General features: G+C 39.7%; 1 protein-coding gene across 7 annotated transcripts in view; it reads left to right on the forward strand.

The window, feature by feature from the left end:
- Window positions 1–21,804, forward strand: part of usp9 (ubiquitin specific peptidase 9) — a 34,906-nt gene that overhangs the window by 8,818 nt on the left and 4,284 nt on the right. For 4 of the 7 annotated variants that reach the window (XM_024285928.2, XM_024285929.2, XM_024285931.2 and 1 more), the window contains exons 3-46: window positions 288–433; window positions 774–853; window positions 1,222–1,334; window positions 2,564–2,782; window positions 3,321–3,436; window positions 3,541–3,792; window positions 3,882–4,017; window positions 4,095–4,247; window positions 5,114–5,218; window positions 5,311–5,517; window positions 5,605–5,741; window positions 6,871–6,909; window positions 8,041–8,174; window positions 8,267–8,357; window positions 9,369–9,482; window positions 9,595–9,823; window positions 9,976–10,071; window positions 10,164–10,375; window positions 10,517–10,757; window positions 10,830–10,979; window positions 11,485–11,605; window positions 11,699–11,829; window positions 11,924–12,202; window positions 12,302–12,427; window positions 12,552–12,689; window positions 12,781–12,947; window positions 13,036–13,144; window positions 13,225–13,371; window positions 13,467–13,613; window positions 14,067–14,274; window positions 14,365–14,585; window positions 14,984–15,171; window positions 15,258–15,431; window positions 15,518–15,659; window positions 15,799–16,555; window positions 17,472–17,595; window positions 17,675–17,900; window positions 18,024–18,153; window positions 18,246–18,431; window positions 18,635–18,855; window positions 19,625–19,713; window positions 19,802–19,958; window positions 20,052–20,264; window positions 21,606–21,635. In XM_024285928.2, the coding sequence (XP_024141696.1) occupies window positions 288–433; window positions 774–853; window positions 1,222–1,334; window positions 2,564–2,782; window positions 3,321–3,436; window positions 3,541–3,792; window positions 3,882–4,017; window positions 4,095–4,247; window positions 5,114–5,218; window positions 5,311–5,517; window positions 5,605–5,741; window positions 6,871–6,909; window positions 8,041–8,174; window positions 8,267–8,357; window positions 9,369–9,482; window positions 9,595–9,823; window positions 9,976–10,071; window positions 10,164–10,375; window positions 10,517–10,757; window positions 10,830–10,979; window positions 11,485–11,605; window positions 11,699–11,829; window positions 11,924–12,202; window positions 12,302–12,427; window positions 12,552–12,689; window positions 12,781–12,947; window positions 13,036–13,144; window positions 13,225–13,371; window positions 13,467–13,613; window positions 14,067–14,274; window positions 14,365–14,585; window positions 14,984–15,171; window positions 15,258–15,431; window positions 15,518–15,659; window positions 15,799–16,555; window positions 17,472–17,595; window positions 17,675–17,900; window positions 18,024–18,153; window positions 18,246–18,431; window positions 18,635–18,855; window positions 19,625–19,713; window positions 19,802–19,958; window positions 20,052–20,264; window positions 21,606–21,635 (7,401 nt within the window). The remainder of the gene's footprint in view (window positions 1–287; window positions 434–773; window positions 854–1,221; window positions 1,335–2,563; window positions 2,783–3,320; window positions 3,437–3,540; window positions 3,793–3,881; window positions 4,018–4,094; window positions 4,248–5,113; window positions 5,219–5,310; window positions 5,518–5,604; window positions 5,742–6,870; window positions 6,910–8,040; window positions 8,175–8,266; window positions 8,358–9,368; window positions 9,483–9,594; window positions 9,824–9,975; window positions 10,072–10,163; window positions 10,376–10,516; window positions 10,758–10,829; window positions 10,980–11,484; window positions 11,606–11,698; window positions 11,830–11,923; window positions 12,203–12,301; window positions 12,428–12,551; window positions 12,690–12,780; window positions 12,948–13,035; window positions 13,145–13,224; window positions 13,372–13,466; window positions 13,614–14,066; window positions 14,275–14,364; window positions 14,586–14,983; window positions 15,172–15,257; window positions 15,432–15,517; window positions 15,660–15,798; window positions 16,556–17,471; window positions 17,596–17,674; window positions 17,901–18,023; window positions 18,154–18,245; window positions 18,432–18,634; window positions 18,856–19,624; window positions 19,714–19,801; window positions 19,959–20,051; window positions 20,265–21,605; window positions 21,636–21,804) is intronic. The other 3 variants (XM_024285932.2, XM_024285933.2, XM_024285935.2) reach the window with 3 other exon arrangements.

Below are 21,804 nucleotides of genomic sequence, written 5' to 3' on the forward strand. Positions count from 1 at the left end.
AGCTGTAAAAGCTCTTTTTAGGGCAACGATACTGAGAAATACAAAATATATATATAGTATATTGTTGTGGTTTTTGTGTTAAAAAAAAAGTAAAAACTATGCCTGCTTGTTACAAGTTATGCTATTGTCCTGTTAATTGTATTAAAATCTGGATTAATTTGATTCATACATAGACAAAATATTAAGAATTTTTATTCTTAGCTAAATGGCTTGACGTGACACAATTACTTTATAGTTTTCTACCATCTTGATTTACATTGTGACTTTGTTTTTTCTTTTCTTTTTAGACATCGTCTCCTAACTCATCTAATGAGAACTCCCCAGTGAGCCCACCAGATGAGCAGGCTCAGGTGGATAGGCCCCCTCAGCTGGAGGAGGAAGAGCCTGCTTTCCCTCACACTGACCTAGCCAAGCTCGATGACATGATCAACAGGTTTGGCTCTCTGAAATTGCATCTAAAATTCATTTATTTTTAGGTTTTAGTGATAACTAAACCTAACAGTTTTGATTTGTGATTTTTGTTTTAGCTGTGGGAACAAATTATTGGCTGTCAGATTTAATTCTGCTGGCTTCCCTGTGACTGTCTAATGCAAATTAGAGGATTCTTTCCTTTGATCACAACAGAAACTTTTCTTAACTTTAATGTTAATTTAACTCTTTATGGTTCAGCTCGTCAAATTCCAACCAGTAATAATTCCTGTTTTTTTGCATTTAGAATTGTGCTTTTTTTCCTTTAAATAGTTTTTAACACTAGTCTTTCGTTTTTCTCTCAGGCCTCGTTGGGTTGTTCCAGTTTTGCCAAAAGGAGAATTAGAAGTTCTCTTGGAAGCTGCTATAGACCTGAGTAAAAAAGGTATTGAATGTTTGTTTATTGTGTTTTTGGATTGAAGTAGTCACTCACCAGTTCTTTTTTATTTATTTATGTTACTTATTAATAGCTTCAAAGCTATACATGACGAGTTTGTACTAAGATCTGTGTAATCCACTGTAATCAAATCAAAGTTGTATATTTCAGACATGGCATAGTTTTCTTTTTACTTTACTGTGTCAGTATTTCAAATGTTTGTTTTCATGTTTAATATAATCTGTCAGAATTTAGTCCATGAGAAACGATTGTGTTTAAGCAGCAATGAACTTAACAGAATAACTGTACTGTGCTCGCAGCATTTGATCTCATCCTTTTGTGATATTTAGCTCATAAAGTGTTCTAACTTCCTGCAGGGCTGGACGTGAAGTGTGAGGCCTGTCAGCGGTTTTTCAGGGATGGTCTGACCATTTCCTTCACGAAGATCCTGACAGACGAGGCAGTCAGTGGCTGGAAGTTTGAGATCCATGTAAGCTTTCATTTAAACTTTTTCCCTGTTGTTCCCCTACTGTTTAGAAAACATTTAAATTCCTTTATGGTGTTTAAAAATGTATTTTGAGTTTGAATGTTTAGATGTTCCAGAAAAAGGAGTCTATTTTAGTCTCCCATTGGACTCATGTTCTGCTCTGCTAATGCATTTATGGTCAAACACAACATGAATGACTGACAGAAAACTATAATTATCAGGCATAGTGGGCAAGCATGACTAATCAGAAAAGCTTTATGCCTTTGAATACATACAATGTTCAGTGGTGCATTTTGTGTTCCTAGATGACTTTGTTCTTGGTTTTCAGCAAAGGAAGAAAACCGATTTAAACATCATTTTATCTTGTTTTCCTTTTTCAAATATTGGAGATGCTTTAAGCTGCAAATCATTGAGACCAGGAAGTGCTCGCTTAATGCTGGGAGATCTCTAAAAGTGTTGATAATTCAAAAAATAGTTTACATTTCACTTTTGTTAGACCTAAAGTTTTTAATTACTTCCTCCTCTTTTTACTAATATCTTTTTTCATACACAAAGGTTCTTAAAATCTTGTTTGGAATGCTGTGATTACTCAATCCTGTACTGGTTTCTTTGTATCTGGTTTTCTTGAATATGTGAAACCGTGTGAAACCACACAAATGAAACTTTATTTTTTTTAATTCCATGAGGTTCAGTTGAACTGGTGTTGTTCTTTTTGTTGTTTCCTTTTTTATTATTGCATCACGTTTGCGTGATGCCACATGAAGAGTAGTGAAGGGATGAGGGATTAGCATGGATGTCTGCTGTTCTATGGGTACACCATAGAGTTATGGAACTGGAAATATAAACTATATCATCCATTGGATTTTGCTTGCGAGAAGGAATGCTAAAGTGGGTACAACCATTGACTGTATATGAGAACTAGACTGAGCGTTCCAAATAGCAAGTGTCCGCTGGTCCCAAAAAGCTGAGATCTTATAGACTTCTATTGAGAAATAAACATATAACTATTCTTTCTCTGCTAACATAGTTATAAATTGACCAATCGGATGCCTCGCTAAAACCTGTATTAATTTGACTCTATATTAATTTTTTTTGCATAATATAATATTTTATAGTTTTGCTACAGCTCTTCTAAATAAGCTAAAATACAAATCATTAACTACTTATGTTTGGTATCATCCTAAAGTGGATTCTGTGTCTAATGATGATTTTTGTTGTTATTTGCTCCACAGAGATGTATCATTAATAACACACACCGTTTGGTGGAGCTGTGTGTGGCAAAGCTCTCTCAGGACTGGTTCCCTTTATTGGAGCTGTTAGCCATGGCCACCAACCCCCACTGCAAGTTCCACATATACAATGGCACACGGCCCTCGGAGACCGTCCCTGCTGGAGCACAGCTGCCTGATGATGAGCTCTTTGCCCGACCACCAGACCCACGATCTCCTAAGGTGAATTTCAAGTCAAATCTCAACTCTGTAAACTCACAGAATATCAGACACTTGGCCTGTATCAAGGAAGAGCTCGACTCTCATGGGAGTTCTGCAGTGAAGCAGTGATTAATCTGGTGTAGGTGCAGGGTTGTGGGAGCAATACAGACACTCTTCTAGTCTGTCTACCTCTGTTGGCAAAAAGCCAGTCATTACTAAGGGTTTTACAACAACACTATCGTCTTATATTTGTGTACTTTTTTGGGAGTTCGTCTACTCTATTGTCAAATATTTATTATTAGTTTTTAGAAAAAAAAAACTGTGTTATAGGATAGGATTTTTGTATTTTCTTTCCTATGTTTAGTGTTTTTTCTTTTGTGAAAAGCCTGAAAAGAAGACAAAATTATATATTTTTAAGTTTATAATTTTGATTGAAGTGCAAGATATAGCAAAAAATAATTTTCTACAGCAGATTGTCGAAAATATTCACAATATTTGAATGGAATTTGAAAAAGATTCAGTGTAACCTTTTTAATAACCTTTTCTTCTATCATTACAGGGTTGGTTGGTGGACTTAATAAACAAATTTGGCAATTTAAACGGGTTTCAAATATTGCACGATCGCTTCATGAGTGGCCAAGCACTGAACGTCCAGATCATCGCTGCACTTATCAAGTAAGTATCTTAAAATGTTTTACTTTCTAAAATTACTTTTGTTTAGCAAACTGGGTTGTACAGTATGTGCATTTTTTTAAAATGAGTTGTTGTATTTCTCCTAGACCTTTTGGCCAGTGTTACGAGTTCCTCACATTGCACACAGTAAAGAAGTACTTCCTTCCAGTCATCGAGATGGTTCCCCAGTTTCTAGAGAATCTCACGGATGAGGAGCTAAAAAAAGAGGCCAAGAACGAAGCCAAAAACGACGCACTGTCCATGATAATCAAGTCTCTAAAGAATCTGGCCTCTCGTGTACCAGGGCAGGAGGAGACCGTGAAGAATTTAGAGATTTTTAGATTAAAAATGATTCTTAGGTGAGCCTTGATTCCCTGTTCTCATTGCTGTTTTCTAAAATGTTATTATGGCTATCATGAACTTACACGCATTTTCTCTTTTTTATCAGGTTATTGCAAATTTCTTCTTTTAATGGCAAAATGAATGCACTAAATGAAGTTAACAAAGTGATCTCCAGCGTGTCCTACTACACTCATCGTCATAACCCCGAGGAAGAGGAATGGCTGACTGCTGAGCGGATGGCGGTATGTCATTTTAATTCTTTTTTTTTGCTTCTCTCACATAAATTCTAATTTTCTAATGTTTTCCCAACCTCTTCCAGGAATGGATCCAGCAAAACCACATACTGTCTATCGTGCTAAGAGACAGTTTGCACCAGCCGCAGTATGTCGAAAAACTGGAGAAGATTCTTCGCTTTGTTATTAAGGAGAAAGCTCTTACCATGCAGGACTTGGACAACATCTGGGCAGCACAGGTGCTTTCTAAATAATTTTTTTCCATAGAAATTATTAAACGAATAATGCTAGTTTAATGGGGGAAAAAAAAGCATGTGGATCTTTATTTTTAACTTGTTTTCACTTAAATGAATGAATTAATCTGTTTATTTAGCCCTTTACAATGCAATCAGGGTGTTGTAAAGAGAAAATACAAAAATAGCAAATTTAAAACAAAGAATAAAAAGGAAAGCATAAAAATGCAAAATTACATGAGTCAGGCAAAAAATAATAAAACAAAAGGAAAATAATTAGTTGGCACAGATTATGTGTTTAAAGCCTTTCTAAAATGGTATCTCTTAAGTTGATGTTTTAATCTGTTTAGGTCTGATATCATTCGCAGCTTTGGAGGAATATTGTTTTATTACAGAAGGCTGGCAACTGAAAAGGTCCTGATTTGGACTATAAGACTCTAGAATGGCTGTGAGCAGTTAAAAGATCTGTTAAGTAAGCTGGGGCTAGACCATGCAGAGCTTTAAAAACAAACAGTGAAGGTTTCAATTGAACTCTTAAATTGACGGGGAGCCAGTGAAGGGAGCTTGATAGCAACAGAGTCCTATTTTAGCCCCCAGAGTGAACTTCCACGCTTATCTACTGAGAAAACTGGTAGCCCTATTTAGCAGAAATGTTCTGATGGGTAGATTCCACAATCAGATCAGTACATAGTCTAGCACACTCTGGATTTTTTTTTTCTTTTTAAAATATCTAAAGTAAATTAGGTTTAAGATTCTTCCCTTTGACCCCAAATCTGTTTTTAAAATAGGTTAGAAGTCTGCTAACCTGAAAGATAAAGTCACAACAGGGATGATTGATTGACAAACATTGACTTGTTTGTTCACATTTCCAGGCTGGTAAGCATGAGGCCATTGTAAAGAATGTCCACGACCTTCTGGCTAAGCTAGCATGGGACTTCTCGCCTGAGCAGCTCGATCATCTTTTTGACTGTTTTAAGGTACATATACGTTTCTTGGTTGAATCACGTCCTCGTTTTTGGGATTGCTGCAGTATCTGTGTCTCTGAGACCCACTTCATCCTACTATCCAGGCGAGCTGGACCAACGCCAGCAAGAAGCAGCGTGAAAAGCTGCTGGAACTTATCCGGCGCTTAGCAGAGGACGACAAAGACGGGGTGATGGCCCACAAGGTCCTCAACCTACTGTGGAACCTGGCGCACAGCGATGACGTTCCTGTAGACATTATGGACCAGGCGCTCAACGCTCACATCAAAATATTAGACTACAGCTGCTCACAGGTAAATAAAGACCATCAGAGATGATCCAACTATCACAGTGTTTTTGTTGGGCTTCAACTTACTTAAGATTTGATCTTTGACTCACAGGACAGAGACACGCAGAAGATTCAGTGGATAGATCGCTTTATAGAGGAGCTGCGAACCAATGACAAATGGGTGATCCCTGCCTTGAAGCAAATCAGAGAAATCTGCAGCCTCTTCGGTGAAGCTCCTCAAAATCTTAGGTGAGTTCCTGAGAAAATTGTTTTCAAATGAAAATGAAGCCAGGAAATGTGTGATGTTTTGTCTAAATTTGTCTTGCACAGAATCTCCTAACACTTAAAGTCCCACTCTGATCAACTTTGGAGCTATTTTAAAAGTGGTCTTTTAATAATAAATATGCAGAATTTAGAAAAAAAATAACATAGGACATAGTTTCTGCATTATTAGAAATTCACCCAACCGAACATTACTGGTGCAAAAAATACAAGACGTACACAGATCTGGTCATCTGCAAGTCAGAATGGTGCAGAGCAGGGAGCTACAGCATATTTTTAAATTGTATTTTTCTTCATTTACAACAAATTTAAAAAATAAATACTCAGAAATGCAATTTAAAGCTTAATTTTCAGAAAAATGCCACCAAGAACATGTTAAAAATATTTTCATCAAACATTACTGGTTTTTAATCTCCCACTTAACTGCTTTAAGAGAGTAAATACAGTGATTTTCAGTTCAGTATTTTCTTTTTTTTTTTTTGGTAATGAAATAGATCTTATAGAATTAATGAGCATTGAGTGGGTAATGCTACAGGAAAATAAAGGCTAAACATCAGGCCTAAAGGCAGGTTAAAAGATTACATATTTGTTTCAAAAAATGTAAAACAAAGTACTAAAAAAACGTTTGTCTTGTCATTCAGTGTTGCAAAAGTTTAACTCATTAACCTTATAAATCTGTTTTATAGTTTACCTTTTTAAATTTTTTTTTAAACGTAAAGCACCATAATCAAATGACTATTGATTTTATATGACACACATTTTTCTATAATATAAAAATTTTATAGGATCCTTTGGGATTTTCGTCTCTACCCAGAATTTGAACCATCTCTGACTTTCTTAAAGTAACATTATCAGGGGGGGTTTTTGGAGCTTCTGCTCAGATCTGAATGTCTTTGTGATCCTTCAGCACACTTAGGACAATGTAATTTAAAGCATAAGTGCATAAGACCATTACAGCTCTTAACTTTATTATCTTGCTAGGGTTAGTCGGACGAGACACTTGAATAATCTTACAAATTTGACCACAATTGAATTGTTTTGAAGCTGAAGTAGTTATTAGTCACTGGAAAATTGTAGTTTACCTGTTGTTTTTCAGAAAGAAAAGGCCAATTTACATTCAAACGAACTTAGTCGGGTAAGTTGAGTGCAAATTCCAGGGTTTCACCTATTTCTTTATCACATCAAGTCTAATAATATACTTTTTGTCCTGTTTATTATGTCTTATAAAATATAAATCAATGACATGAATTCGCTTAACCTATAAAGACCTGATGCAGCCTTAAAGCCGTGCGGTGATTGTGGTTGAAGGGGGCTTCAGCTCTGAATAGGTTCTACTGCTCCTCTTTGGGTTTCATCTCAAATGACTTGTTGCTCATATAGACTGGGATGTCTTAAGATTATGGAAAAAAAGATATGACCAGACATGAGAAGGTGCTAAAAAATGACAAAAAAGTTATAAATTAGGCATTAATTCTGCTGTAAGTCTTTAATTGGCTGTATTTTATTGATTCCTTGTGGGGTCAATAAAGTTTCATTGTATTCACATTTACATTTAAATGTTATTTGTTGCAACAAAATTACAAAATTATTTCATTTTGTTTTTAATGTTGTAACAAAACAAGTATTCATTAAAATAACAAGTTTGAACAAACGTTTCCCTGTTGGTCTGAATTTATGGCACCAAATGGCCCAGTCTATTCTGCCTGCATTCAAAACTTGATCAATTGAATGAAAAGTCCTTTGAGATGGAGCCCCTCTCTTCTTTATGCCAAATCCTTTCAGCTCAAATTGTCTGTTCAAAAATATCAGGGGATTTCATGCCTTGGACCAACTTATTCAGACACTTTCTTTGGTGAAAATATGTCACTACAACATTGTATTAAAGAAATGTTTTCAGTTTTGGGATCATATTTTTTTTTAAGTAATCAATTCACCTCATTTTAAACTGAATTTTTATTTGGAATTATAGTCTCATCTAGTTTTATTGAGTTTTTTTTTTTACTTTTATTTCTTCAGTTTTTAGACAAAAATTGGTAACAAGGCAAGAAATGGCTTTTATGATAGGAATTCTGGTTAATCAACAAATGCTCACACACACACACACATACATACTAAAAGCTGCTTTCTTTGTCAGAAACACATTTGAAATCAATTATGCTTTATTTTCTTCATCATATGCCAACTCTGTCTGAAGTTTTGTTTTTTTCACCCAGAATGCTTTAGTGCCCCTAACACCCTCCCACCCCTCTTTTTCTGTTCACTCCAGTCAAACCCAGAGAAGTCCACACGTGTTTTACCGGCACGACCTGATCAACCAGCTGCAGCATAACCACGCTCTGGTCACCCTCGTGGCCGAGAACCTCTCGGCTTACATGGAGACTATGAGGCAGTTATCCAAAGGTAGTTAAAAGGGGGTTTTCATTGATGCAGATCATTTGGTGAGAAGTACAGAATATTTGCATCTTAACTGGTCGTGTGTTTACGATTTTCAGAAGAACAAGCGGAGTTTGATCCTCAGACGGTCAGACCAGGAAGTCGCTACAGTCATGTCCAAGAAGTACAGGAACGACTCAACTTCTTGAGGTTTGTTACTTTTACATTAAATAAGGCGCACCGTAAATGAATGGTATATTTTCACTTGGAGCATATATAAGAAACATCAAACTATAAGGCCCATTAAGCCAGATAAGAGTCAGAGATGAGTCAGTTAGACTTTACTGTGTTCACTTTAACTTTAGAACTTGTTTGTAACACGCTACATGTTAGCCACGTTAGAAGTGTTAGCTGCATTTGTGTGTTCTCAATACCTCTAACTTCAAAGTTTGTTTGGAACACGTAAAAAAATGGACTGATACCAACAAAACAAATGTTGACTGTGACTCCGCTAACTCCCATTGTGTAAAAAAAAAAAAAAAAAAAAAAAAACAGTCCTACACCGCTACACGTTAGCCCTGCTAGCATATTCACAATACCTGTAACTGGCAACCTTGTTTGCAACAAGTAAAAAAAAAAAAAAAAACGGACTCATGGTGCTAAAACAAACGTTACTGTGACTACGGCAACTCCCAACGCTGTTAGTAACACGTAAAAAAAAAAAAAAAGACAGCTCGTCACCGTAACACGTTAGCCGTGTTAGCATATTCTCAATATCTGTAACTGCCCACTTTGTTTGCTACAAGAAAAAAAAAACTGACTCATAACGGCAAAACAAACATTACTGTGACTACACTAACTCCCAACGCTGTTAGTAACGCGTTAAAAAAAAACACAGTCCAACACTGCTACATATTTGCTGTTTTAGCATATTAGCAATAACGCCCAACCAAACATTTTGACAGAGCGCCATGTACCTCTTAACACAACCAGAATTAATTCATATGTAAGGCACCCCATATTATAAGGCACATTTTTTTTTAATTAAGGCTTTTAGGTACACTGTATAATGTAAATATGATAGCTCTTTTAAATTGTTCCTCTGTTGCTAGCACTTTGCGCCTCCATTCAGAAACATTTTTATTTATTTAGTTGTGACTTGTTTTTAACCTTGAGGCAAATAGCATCCAGTGTTGATTGCATTTTGTGCTTTATTTCCAGGTTTCTACTAAAAGATGGCCAGCTGTGGCTGTGTGCCCCTCAAGCCAAGCAGATCTGGAAGTGTCTGGCAGAGAATGCTGTGTTTCTCTGCGACCGCGAGGCCTGCTTCAAATGGTTCCGTTTGATTTTTACATCCTCCAGTATTTAGCTTGAATCTGTCTGCATCAATTGGCAGACATTTTTTTTTTATTTTGTTTTGACTGGGTTCATTTCTTCTTGTGTGCAGGTACTCCAAACTTATGGGTGACGAACCAGACCTGGATCCAGACATCAATAAGGACTTCTTTGAGAATAACGTTCTACAGTTGGATCCATCTCTGCTGACGGAAAATGGCATGAAGTGCTTTGAGAGGTTCTTCAAGGCTGTCAACTGCAGGGAGGGGAAGCTGGTAGCAAAGCGCAGGGCTTACATGATGGATGATTTGGAACTAATAGGCCTGGACTATCTATGGAGGGTGAGGATGCTGATTACTTGCATCAGAGAATCTGAAAGATCATGTCATTTTTCCTTATTTAAGTAGTGGTTAATTGTAAGACAAATTGAATCTTTTTATTTCTGTATAGACAGAATTCATTTGACTTTTATTGTAAATTCCTTTTTCTCCAGGTGGTAATTCAAGGAAGTGATGACATTGCTAACCGAGCCATAGACCTGCTGAAAGAGATTTACACCAACCTTGGTCCCAAACTACAAGTCAATCAGGTACGGTTTTTATCTTTATATATTTATCATGAAACAGTAAGAGCATCTGTGACTTCTATTTTTGTTTCTTCGTGTGTTTCTTGTTACTGTAGGTTGAGATTCACGAGGATTTCATCCAGTCCTGCTTCGACCGTCTGAAGGCATCTTATGACACCCTTTGTGTTTTGGACGGAGACAAAGACAGCATTAACTGTGCCAGGCAGGAAGCCATCCGCATGGTACGCGTTTTGACTGTCCTGAAGGAGTACATCAATGAGTGTGACAGCGACTACCACGAGGAGAGGACTATACTGCCCATGTCCAGGTAATTGTTTTTTTTTTTTTAAAGATGTAATGACACTGAGTCATTGACTAGTGCAAACAAGATTCTAATAAAACATATCATTTTATAGTCATTGTTTTGTTTATATATTTTTCTTATTGGTCTTTATTTTGTCTCTTACAGAGCTTTCAGAGGAAAGCACATAACGCTGATCGTACGTTTCCCAAACCAAGGTCGCCAAGTAGACGATTTAGATATCTGGTCGCACACCAACGACACGATTGGCTCGGTGAGGCGTGCCATTCTAAACAGAATAAAGGCTAATGCTGCACATACAAAGATCGAGTTGTTTATCGGCGGTGAGGTCGTGGATCCAGCTGATGACAGGAAGTTGATCGGGCAGCTCAGTTTGAAGGACAAAACGGTGAGGGCTGCGCATCCAGGGCTCAGTTCCATTTACGTGGATCAGCATTAACGGCGGTATTTGTTTGTACAGTTGATCACAGCCAAGCTGACCCAGGTGAGTGCCAACATGCCCTCAAGTCCAGATAGCTCATCCGACTCGTCTACTGGCTCTCCTGGTAACCATGGAAACCACTACAGTGACGGGCCCAACCCTGAGGTGGAAAGCTGTCTGCCCGGTGTGGTAAGTTAACATTGAAGCACATCGTCAACCTCGCCATGCCTAACTCCTACATCACGCTGCAAGACCTCAGATCGCATTTGTACATTGACTTAACATTGAAACTTGACACAGAATTACGTCTGGTGTGAATGCAGCTTAAGGGCTTTGAATCCATGTTTTCTTGTTATGAGTTTGTTAAACAACTGCTTTACAAAACTGTATGTGATCTCTACAAACCAGCTGTATTGAAGCCCTGCTTCCATGAATGTTGAAAGAGTGTTGACGGTTTCCAGAAACACCACACTCCCATACTAACAATTGCCTCTTTCTTTGTTCAATCTCGGCTTTATGCTAAATTATGTCAGCGTTTGATGGAACCACGTTTTGAGAACACAAAACACACAACAGCACAAATAGGGGCTCAAATCCATTCTCACAGTCTCTATGAACATGTTTTACCCCCGATAAATGTGGTTTTAGTTGCATTATCGGTAAATAAGCACTAAAACACCTCTTGTGTTTGCAGATTATGTCGCTGCATCTGCGATACATCTCCTTCCTGTGGCAGATCGCTGATCTGGGTTGTAGCCTCAGCATGCCTCAACTAAGAGATGGAGCTCGTGTTCTCATGAAGCTCATGCCTCCTGGTAATTAAGATTTTATTTTCATTTGTCACTTTAAAGATTGAATGAAAAACCTAAACCCCAGTGATCATCATTTTGGCCTTTTTGTGCTCTCAGATAACACCACAGTAGAGAATTTGAGAGCTGTGTGTTTGGACCATGCCAAGCTGGGAGAGAACAGCCTGAGTCCTTCGTTGGACTCCTGCTTCTTTGGCCCCTCCCCCTCACAAGTGCTCTACCTCATAGAGGTATTGTTTGTAGTTCATCAATACCAAGTTTTGTTGAAAACAATTTAGTAGTTTGGGACTCATGCCGCTTACCTCGATTTTGCTTGTGTTTTAGGTTGTGTATGCTTTGCTGATGCCAGCCAGTGCCACTCTTGGTGAAGATGCTAGTGACTTCCAATATAACTTCCTAAAGAGCGGCGGTCTGCCCTTGGTGCTCAGCATGCTCACCAGAAACAACTTCCTCCCATCAGCAGACATGGAAACCCGGAGAGGAGCGTACCTCAATGCACTAAAGATTGCAAAGCTCCTGCTGACCGCCGTCGGTTTTGGACATGTGAAGGCGGTGGCTGAGGCCTGCCAGCCCAACGCCGATGGAAATATTCCCGTCTCTCCGGTAAGACGATGATGCATCAAACAAAACACGTTTGACTTGTCTTCTGTTGTGGCTGTCTCCCGAAACGCCGACATATCTCGTCTCCACATCTGTTTCTAGATCAATCAGGCCACGCATGACCAAGCGCTGGTTCTTCAGAGTGCCCTGCAAAGCATCCCTAACCCGGCCTCAGAGTGTATGTTGCGTAATGTAGCCATTCGCCTGGCCCAGCAGATCTCTGATGAGGTAATTGTTAGATCATTGTAGCTACTTTCTCTTTAAAATGAGGATTTTTAGTCTATTTCTATTGAAGCTATGTTTCCAAGAATATTAGTATTAATGGGTTCTATGGAATTATATTTTTCATCAGAATTTTTTCCAGGCGTCAAAGTACATCCCAGACATTTGTGTAATCCGAGCAATACAGAAAATTGTGTGGGCATCAGGCTGTGGTACAGTGCAGCTCGTCTTTAGCTCCAATGAGGAAATCAGCAGGATATATGAGAAGGTACAGTAGTCCAGACAAACATTCTATGAATACGTTTTTTTTTGTTTTTTTTTTTATGTTCGATCTTTCTTTTTCTCTTCAAACTCTGTAGACAAATGCTGCCAAGGAACCAGATGGGGAGGACGAGCAGGTGTGCTGCGAGGCCTTGGAAGTCATGACCCTGTGCTTTGCCCTCATGCCCACGGCTCTCGACACACTGAGCAAAGAGAAGGCTTGGCAGACTTTTATCATAGACCTCTTGCTACACTGCCACAGCAAGTACGTACGAGGCATGCTCTAGCCTTGTCCTGAAGCTGACATGCAGCAAACGTCTGACAGAAAGTCATTATCCCGGCTCTCTCCGCAGGTCCGTGCGACAAATGGCTCAGGAGCAGTTTTTCCTCATGGCCACGAGATGCTGCATGGGCCACCGACCCCTCCTCTTCTTCATCACCCTCCTATTCACTGTGTTGGGGGTGAGTCGCTCCACTTCCTTTGACCTTTTTGAGGAGTAGCAGTTCAGTTTTTGAACTAACCAATTTGTGTTGGTCTTCAGAGCACAGCCAAAGAGAGAGCCAAACATGCAGGGGACTACTTCACCTTGCTCAGACATCTGCTAAACTATGCCTATAACAGCAACATCAACCTGCCAAACGCCGAGGTGCTGCTTAACAATGAGATCGACTGGCTCAAGAGAATACGGGTAAAGTTCCTTTTTTGTTGTTCTTAATGTTGAAAATAAAATCATTTTATGTTGTACGTATTAGTTATTCTGAATTTGAAAATGTGATTTATAAGGATGAGGTGAAGAGGACGGGAGAGACTGGCGTGGAGGAGACGATCCTGGAGGGTCACCTTGGAGTCACCAAAGAGCTCCTTGCTTTCCAAACACCAGAGAAGAAGTACTACATTGGCAGCGAGAAGGGAGGAGCCAACCTTATAAAGGTACAGTGGTCCCTCGCTATATTGTTGTTGAGCTTTCGTGGTCACAGATTTTTTTTCAGGGCATCTTTGCATGTTTAATCTGGCGCACTGTGTTCTGCGATCTGATTGGCTGGTTGCCTTGTCAATCAATTTTCTCTGTGCAATATCTCCCTTACAAAATTCAGTTTGCCAAATCTTCATAAATCTTCTTTCTGGATCAGATCTTTATTTTTATTGTTTAATACTTTTTTTTATCTGTGAAGGTTTTAACTTTGAGTTTAAACAAGAGAGAAAACTGTAAAAAAGGTTCAGTGTGTAGCAAATGTTTTCAGCCTTAAAACATTTATTATCCTACCTATTTTTGGAATGAAGCTCTCGCAATAAAGGTGGAAGCACTATATATTTATATTTTTATTCGTTTCTATAAAAAGTTTTATTGATTGATCATGTTTCCTTTTTTTCCTTCGCTAACAGGAGCTGATTGATGACTTCATATTCCCAGCATCAAATGTTTACCTGCAGTACATGAAGACTGGAGAGTTCCCCACGGAGCAGGCCATCCCGGTGTGCAGCACTCCTGCCTCCATCAATGCTGGCTTTGAGCTCCTGGTGGCGCTGGCCGTTGGCTGCATGCGTAACCTGAAACAAATCGTTGACACCCTGACTGACATGTACTACTCAGGTATGCTCCACTTCTGCAGCTCTTTTACAAGTCTAACGTCCATCAAGTCGCAGTTATCTTGATAGTGTCTTTGTTTCACTCTTCATTTAGGTGGCGAGACGCTGACCGAGTGGGAGTACTTGCCTCCAGTTGGGCCCCGGCCCAATAAAGGTTTTGTAGGTCTAAAGAACGCCGGTGCCACTTGTTACATGAACTCTGTCATTCAGCAGCTGTACATGATCCCTCCCATTCGCAACGGCATTCTGGCTATTGAGGGAACGGGCACGGATGTGGACGATGACATGTCGGGGGACGAGAAGCAGGAGAACGAGGTACCGCGATACACGGAGGAAACAAACTGTTATCCGTCCAACAATATATAAGCCTACAGATTCAACTTGACGGTTAAAGACTCAGTCCAATCAATTTTGAAACTGTTGTAAAAGTATGTATTTTTTAAATTATGATCATGCCGTCTTTAGCCAAAAACCAAAAACCTGGATTGTTTTTTAGGACATAGTTTCTTCAGAGCGGCAGGAGTTCATTCAGAATTCTGTTCTGAGTTGTGGGTCAGAGCAAAAAACGCCGAAAACACAATTTTTACCACAGTGGATCTTTAAAGAATAACAATTAAATTCTCATCAAGTTTTGCAACCTTGAAACAATAGGAAATACAGCTCATGAAGTCCTTGCTGTTTGTTACATTTAGGCCAATATTTTGTCTCCACAGAGTAACGTAGATCCTCGTGATGAGGTCTTCAGCTACCATCACCAGTTTGATGACAAACCCTCCAGTAAGTCAGAGGACAGGAAGGAGTACAACATCGGAGTGCTTCGTCACTTGCAGGTCATCTTCGGTCATCTCGCTGCTTCCAGGCTGCAGTACTACGTCCCAAGAGGGTTCTGGAAACAGTTCAGGTATGTCACTGGGATTGAATAGTTTGATCAGTTTGGAGGATTTAAGCGATTTATAAATCCCTTCTATGTGTTTTTTCCTTTCTCAGATTGTGGGGTGAGCCAGTCAATCTGAGGGAACAGCACGATGCTCTGGAGTTTTTCAACTCTTTGGTGGACAGTTTGGATGAAGCTCTGAAAGCTCTGGGTCACCCCGCCATGCTCAGCAAGGTGCTGGGGGGCTCTTTCGCTGACCAGAAAATCTGTCAAGGGTGCCCTCACAGGTGAGTTCTTATGTTTTGTATTTGGTGCCTAGAGGTTTTTTTTTTTTTAAGTATTTTGTGATGTTTAAAATGTATATATTTCCCAGGTATGAGTGTGAGGAATCGTTTACAACACTTAATGTGGACATCAGAAACCACCAAAACCTGTTGGACTCCATGGAGCAGTATGTCAAAGGAGATCTGCTGGAAGGAGCAAATGCCTACCACTGTGAGAAGTGTAATAAAAAGGTGAGCTTTCAAGGCACAGATGCAAATTGTAAATAAATGTTTGCTTTCATCAAATATTGACGCAAGTTTCTCTATTTCTTGAAAGATTAACCTAAAAAAATCTTTGATTTATTTATTTGTTGCTTGTTCTCCTTTTCAGGTGGATACTGTAAAGCGCCTGTTGATCAAGAAGCTTCCACCTGTCCTCGCCATCCAGTTGAAGCGCTTTGACTACGACTGGGAGCGGGAATGTGCCATCAAGTTCAATGACTACTTTGAGTTCCCCAGGGAGCTGGATATGGAGCCCTACACAGTAGCGGGTGTGGCGAAACTAGAGGGGGACGACGTGAACCCGGAGAACCAGGTTATACAGCAGAACGAGCCGTCTGAGTCCACACCGCCGGGCAGCTCCAAATACCGTCTGGTGGGAGTGCTGGTCCACTCAGGCCAGGCCAGCGGCGGACACTACTATTCCTATATAATCCAGAGGAACGGGGGGGACGGGGAGAAGAACCGCTGGTATAAATTTGATGACGGGGACGTCACGGAATGCAAGATGGACGACGAGGAGGAGATGAAGAACCAGTGCTTCGGTGGGGAGTATATGGGCGAAGTGTTTGACCATATGATGAAAAGGATGTCGTATCGGAGGCAAAAGCGCTGGTGGAACGCGTACATCCTGTTTTACGAGCGAATGGACTCGTTGGACAAGGACAGCGAGCTTGTGAAATACATCTCGGACCTGACCATCTCTTCCACCAAGCCGCATCAGGTCAAGATGCCCACGGTCATAGAGTGCAGCGTCCGCAAGCAGAACGTCCAGTTCATGCACAACCGAATGCAATACAGCCTGGAATATTTCCAGTTCATAAAGAAACTTCTGACCTGTAACAGTGTCTATTTAAACCCTCCTCCAGGTATGTAGTTCTCTGTTTTCCATTTCATTACATGAAGAAGATTCAGTAACTTAAACATCCACATAATGATAACTTAAAGTGAAATCTTCCAATAATTGGAGATTTTGAAAAAAGCTATTCTGACTTAAATCAAGTTAGTTACAGCAGATCTACTGTGTAAATTAAGAATGTCCCGATCAGGTTTTATCTCTTTTTTTTTTTTTTTTTTTTTTTGGCCCGATCCAATTAGAGTCAAACGATTTTCAGAATCTGTCCATACCGAGTCGCGATCCTCCGGAACTTACTTTTAAGTTGAAAGCCGTTGATCAGAGGAAAACTTGGTCTGCTTTTAATTTGAGAGTTTACCTTTAAAGATAACATTTAATATCAGTGCAGTGTAAGTTGGTGTAATTCTTCTTCCAAATTCGCTCTTAATAAATTCAAATCCCCAGTCTGAACATTCAGTCAGTTAAAGACCCACTGATGAAAGAAATTTTAAAGTGTTTTTTTGGTTTTAACATTATCTTGTGGTAATTGTCTGTTGATGTAGAAAATTAAGTTTAAAATTGCATTTAGGACTTTTTTTTATTGAAATCGTGAATCAGGAGCAGACAAAGAAATTGCCATTTAAAAAAAAAAAAAAAAAAAAAAAAAGATGACCAGATCCTTTATATTAGCTAAAAACGACATTAAATCACCTTTCTAATTTTAAAGTAGCTTAACAAATGAACAAAGTGGGTTTTAACTGCAGATTTTATTTGTTAATCTTTGATCTTATTTTTGATTGTCATTTTTTTCTTTTTTATCAAGCATATTTTTAAAAGAACAAATTAGACTTTTTTTTTCTTTGATTAATGGTAGAATGTGGTGGTTTTATCCATTTATCTTAACTTTTCCTCTGAGAGTTGAAGTATGTTTATTTCTCTTTTTAAATCAGGGCAGGACCATCTGCTGCCAGAGGCAGAGGAGATTGCTATGATCAGCGCTCAGCTGGCTGCTAGGTTCCTCTTCAGCACAGGTTTTCACACCAAGAAAGTAGTACGGGGTCCTGCCAGTGACTGGTACGCTCTCGGTCCGCCCTTTTCATCGTCCCGTTTTATTGTGTTGTATTTTTTTCAGTCTGTGTGTATTTCCTTGCAGGTATGACGCCCTCTGCATCCTGCTGAGACACAGTAAGAATGTACGTTACTGGTTTGCACACAACGTCCTGTTTGCGTACCCTAACCGCTTCTCCGAGTATTTGCTCGAGTGCCCCAGCGCTGAGGTCCGCGGAGCCTTTTCCAAGCTCATCGTCTTCATCGCTCACTTCTCCCTGCAAGATGGCCCCTGCCCCTCCCCCACCGCCTCACCTGGACCGTCTGCTCAGGTGGGCATCATGTGTAGAACTATTTCATTCAGAATCTCTGAGACCCTTGAATATGGGGTCCTACGTCTTTGAGATATCTCAAATTTCATGATTTTTTTTTCTTTTATTGTGTTTGTGTATCAGGGCTGTGATAATCTCAGTTTAAGTGACCACTTGTTGAGAGCCGTTCTAAACCTGCTTAGAAGAGAGGTTTCTGAACATGGCCGACATCTACAGCAGTACTTCAACCTCTTTGTCATGTATGCCAATCTGGGTAAGTGACCCACACCTTTCTTTTTACTCATCTGTCACTGGTGAATTGTCATTTGGAGCCTAAAGGAACTTCTTGTCCTTGACACCCCGCAGGGCTGGCAGAGAAGTCTCAGCTGCTGAAGCTCAATGTTCCTGCCACTTTCATGTTGGTCGCTCTAGACGAGGGTCCTGGTCCTCCCATTAAATACCAGTATGCAGAACTGGGCAAGCTCTACACTGTGGTCTCCCAACTGGTCCGCTGCTGTGAGGTCTCTTCACGCATGCAGTCCTCCATCAACGGTGAGTGCGTGGATGTGGAAAATGAATCAAGAATCACAGCTCAATGAGGATCTTCATCCTTGCTCAGGATCAAGTGACTGACAAACAGCCACTCTAAGCCTCTTTGCTGTGTATGCAGAGCTTGGAGCTGAGGGCTTCTAATGAGCAATAGATGGTAATGAATAGAAGAAGAGCTGTTGTGATTTTATTTTTCTTCTCTTCAGGTAACCCTCCCCTTCCAAACCCGTACGGGGATCCCAACCTGACAGCTCCGGTGATGTCTGTGCAACAGCTAGTGGCAGAGATCCTGTTTGTGAGGACGAGCTACGTAAAGAAGATCATCGAAGACTGTAGCAACTCGGAGGAGACCGTGAAGCTCCTTAGATTCTGCTGCTGGGAGAACCCTCAGTTCTCCTCTACTGTGCTCAGTGAACTCCTTTGGCAGGTAAACACCTGACTCCTCATAGGGTCCTGGACTGCAAGAACCAGATTCTTTTTGCAAATCCTGCACCTTTGAGAAAAAAATCTCACCCACGCTACATACTCAAAAGCTCACCAATATTTACACTCACCCAGTGCTCGGTTAAAATGAATTTTGGACATAGTACAAAAGAAAAAAAACAATAAATGATGACATCACAGCAGGAGCAACCATCAAAAAAATGAATGGGGCATCATGGAGCATTATTGAGAAGCTAGAGGATACAAAATGTTGAAATAAGAAGTTGTAGATTTTGAACGACAATAGCATGGCAAGCTCACAAAAATGGTTTTCCCCCCATTAACTCGTTCATTTTATACCAGAAAATTGTGAATTTTTAATATATGACTCCTTGCTCAAGCTAAGGGAAACAAAATGAAATATAATATAAAAGTCTTTACTAGGAATGTGGGTGTGGTTATTATAAAAATTCTGTTGCCAAGGAAATCCAAAAATTCACTTTTGCCGATTCTTCTAAAAATTACTTGAACCTATTTATCACCCTCAGGTGACCAAAGTATAAAATGGTTGCTATGGAGATAAAGCTTACAGAAAAGCCACAATTTCAGGGAAAATTTGTTTTTTTCATTAATGTATCATGTGCAAGGGTGGCCTGGCTGGTAGAAAAAGCGGTAATGAAGGAGCAATGACGGTGGATACTGTCTACAACATGGCTTTAATTTTAATGTTGTTTTGCAGAACCAAGTTTAAATAGTTTTGTATTTGTTTTCAGGTGGCATATTCTTACACGTATGAGCTGAGGCCTTACCTGGACTTGCTGCTACAGATCCTCCTCATTGAAGACTCCTGGCAGACGCACAGGTCCGGCTGGCTCCTGGGTCTATAATGAAGGTCACACGGTCTTCAACTGTGTCTGTGTGAAGCTTAATCTCTCTCCATGTCTGAACAGGATCCACAATGTACTGAAGGGCATCCCTGATGACAGAGACGGGCTGTTTGACACCATCCAGCGCTCCAAAAACCACTACCAGAAGAGGGCCTACCAGTGCATCAAGTGCATGGTGGCCCTCTTTAGCAACTGTTCTGTGGCTTACCAGATCCTACAGGTACCCTCCTTCACAAACCGAGACCCTGATCTGATCAAACCTGATTAGCACCATTCTGTCTTCGTGTTTTTAAATGATAAACCTTTTGTGCAGAGTAATGGTGACCTGAAAAGAAAGTGGACATGGGCGGTGGAATGGTTGGGGGATGAGTTGGAGAGAAGGCCGTACACGGGGAACCCCCAGTACACCTACAACAACTGGTCCCCCCCAGTTCAGAGCAACGAAACCTCCAACGGGTATTTCCTGGAGCGTTCACATAGTGCACGTATGACACTTGCCAAAGCCTGTGAACTCTGTCCTGAAGAGGTAATGGCTCTTAATTTTTTACTTTTTAAACCCATAGTTTTGCTTTCTAGTGATCTTGCAGCCTTGAGGATTGTATGTAGAGAGTTGGTCAAAGAATTGTTTGTTCTTAGTTACTCAATTAAAAAAAAAATGTTGACGATGTGCATCACATTAGTTAAAGTCCCACTCCGATCACCTTTTGATCTATTTTAGAAGAGTTCCCAGTGGTCTTTTAAATATGATTATGCCGTTTATTGCCAAAGTAAAAAAACCTGTGTTGTTGTTTTTTGTTTTGAGGACAAAGGAGAGTTATAGAAACATAGTTTCTTGAAATTTGGAAGTTTCTCCAACCCAATGATGTCATCAATAGTCGCCGGTCAGCTACATTAGCACGGAGCAGCTTGCACTCTAAAATACATAACATCAGTTTTATAACTTTAAAAAGGTAATGCAAAAACTGAAAAAGTCATTACTTTCATTTAAATGTAAACCTCTCCACGTGAAGAAAAGCGGTTCTTCTCCATGGCACAGCGCGACACAGAATACCCTTGTGGCAGGGGGTTAGACATAAAAAAAATGCTATTTCAGATACCCCTACCCCTTCAAATACCCCTGCAATTGAAGGGCCAGGGGAAGAATTCAGATTCAGTCAAATTGTCTGCTGAGCAGCAGTCGTTAATCATAAATTTGCATTTGAGTTGTGGGGTGGGAATGTTGGTGCAGCGCAGTGCCCCCCGCTTCTTGTAAACCATCTGTTTGTGTGCTCTACCGCTAGCTTACAGCCTCCAATCTAACATTACCGGAGCTACAAAAATGTTAACAAAATAGGAGCTATCCAGATGTTTCCAGATGCATCAAAATAGAGCAGAGCCGATTGTAGCTTCTACGTCACAGCTACAGGCTTTTTCAATTGGCTTTTTTTCATCTGCTGCTCATTAAACACTATATAAATCAAGAAATACTCAGAAATGCAAGTTTTAGCTTAATTTTGCATCATTAAAATAAAATGCCACAAGAACATGTTAAAAACACGATTTTCATCGGAGTGGGACTTTAAATTGAACTAAATGGAAAAACCAAAAATGTACAGCAAACTAAAGCAGGAAAAGAAAAAACTGGAATCAATTGTTATGATTAGTTTAGTTCTTTTTTTCTAAAAACTATTCAGAAAATGAATTGCTCTTTTTATCTCCAGCTGTTTCATGCTTACGAAGGCTGAACCTTTTGTTTTCATAGCTAAAGTTCTAAATACAAACTTCAGTTAAATTTTCTTATTTTCTCTACAAATGAGTTACTTGTATTTTTGATGGCTAAAAAAATCCCGTCAAATGACACACTTTTCCTGTAATATTCCATACACAGCTCAAGTGTACACAGGAAAGCCCAGGGAAGGTCAGTATTCCAGGCACCACAACATAAAGGAAGGAAACTAAGATCTACTCTAAGATTCAACATCTAATAACTGATTAGTGTGTACAACCTGAACACATTCAATGCTTGTTTTATTAGAGTCTTAAGTTCTAGTAGTGGATTATTATCAGAGGCTCGACACACTTATGTC

The sequence above is a fragment of the Oryzias melastigma genome, linkage group LG21, assembly GCF_002922805.2.
Source record: "Oryzias melastigma strain HK-1 linkage group LG21, ASM292280v2, whole genome shotgun sequence".
NCBI lineage: Eukaryota > Metazoa > Chordata > Actinopteri > Beloniformes > Adrianichthyidae > Oryzias > Oryzias melastigma.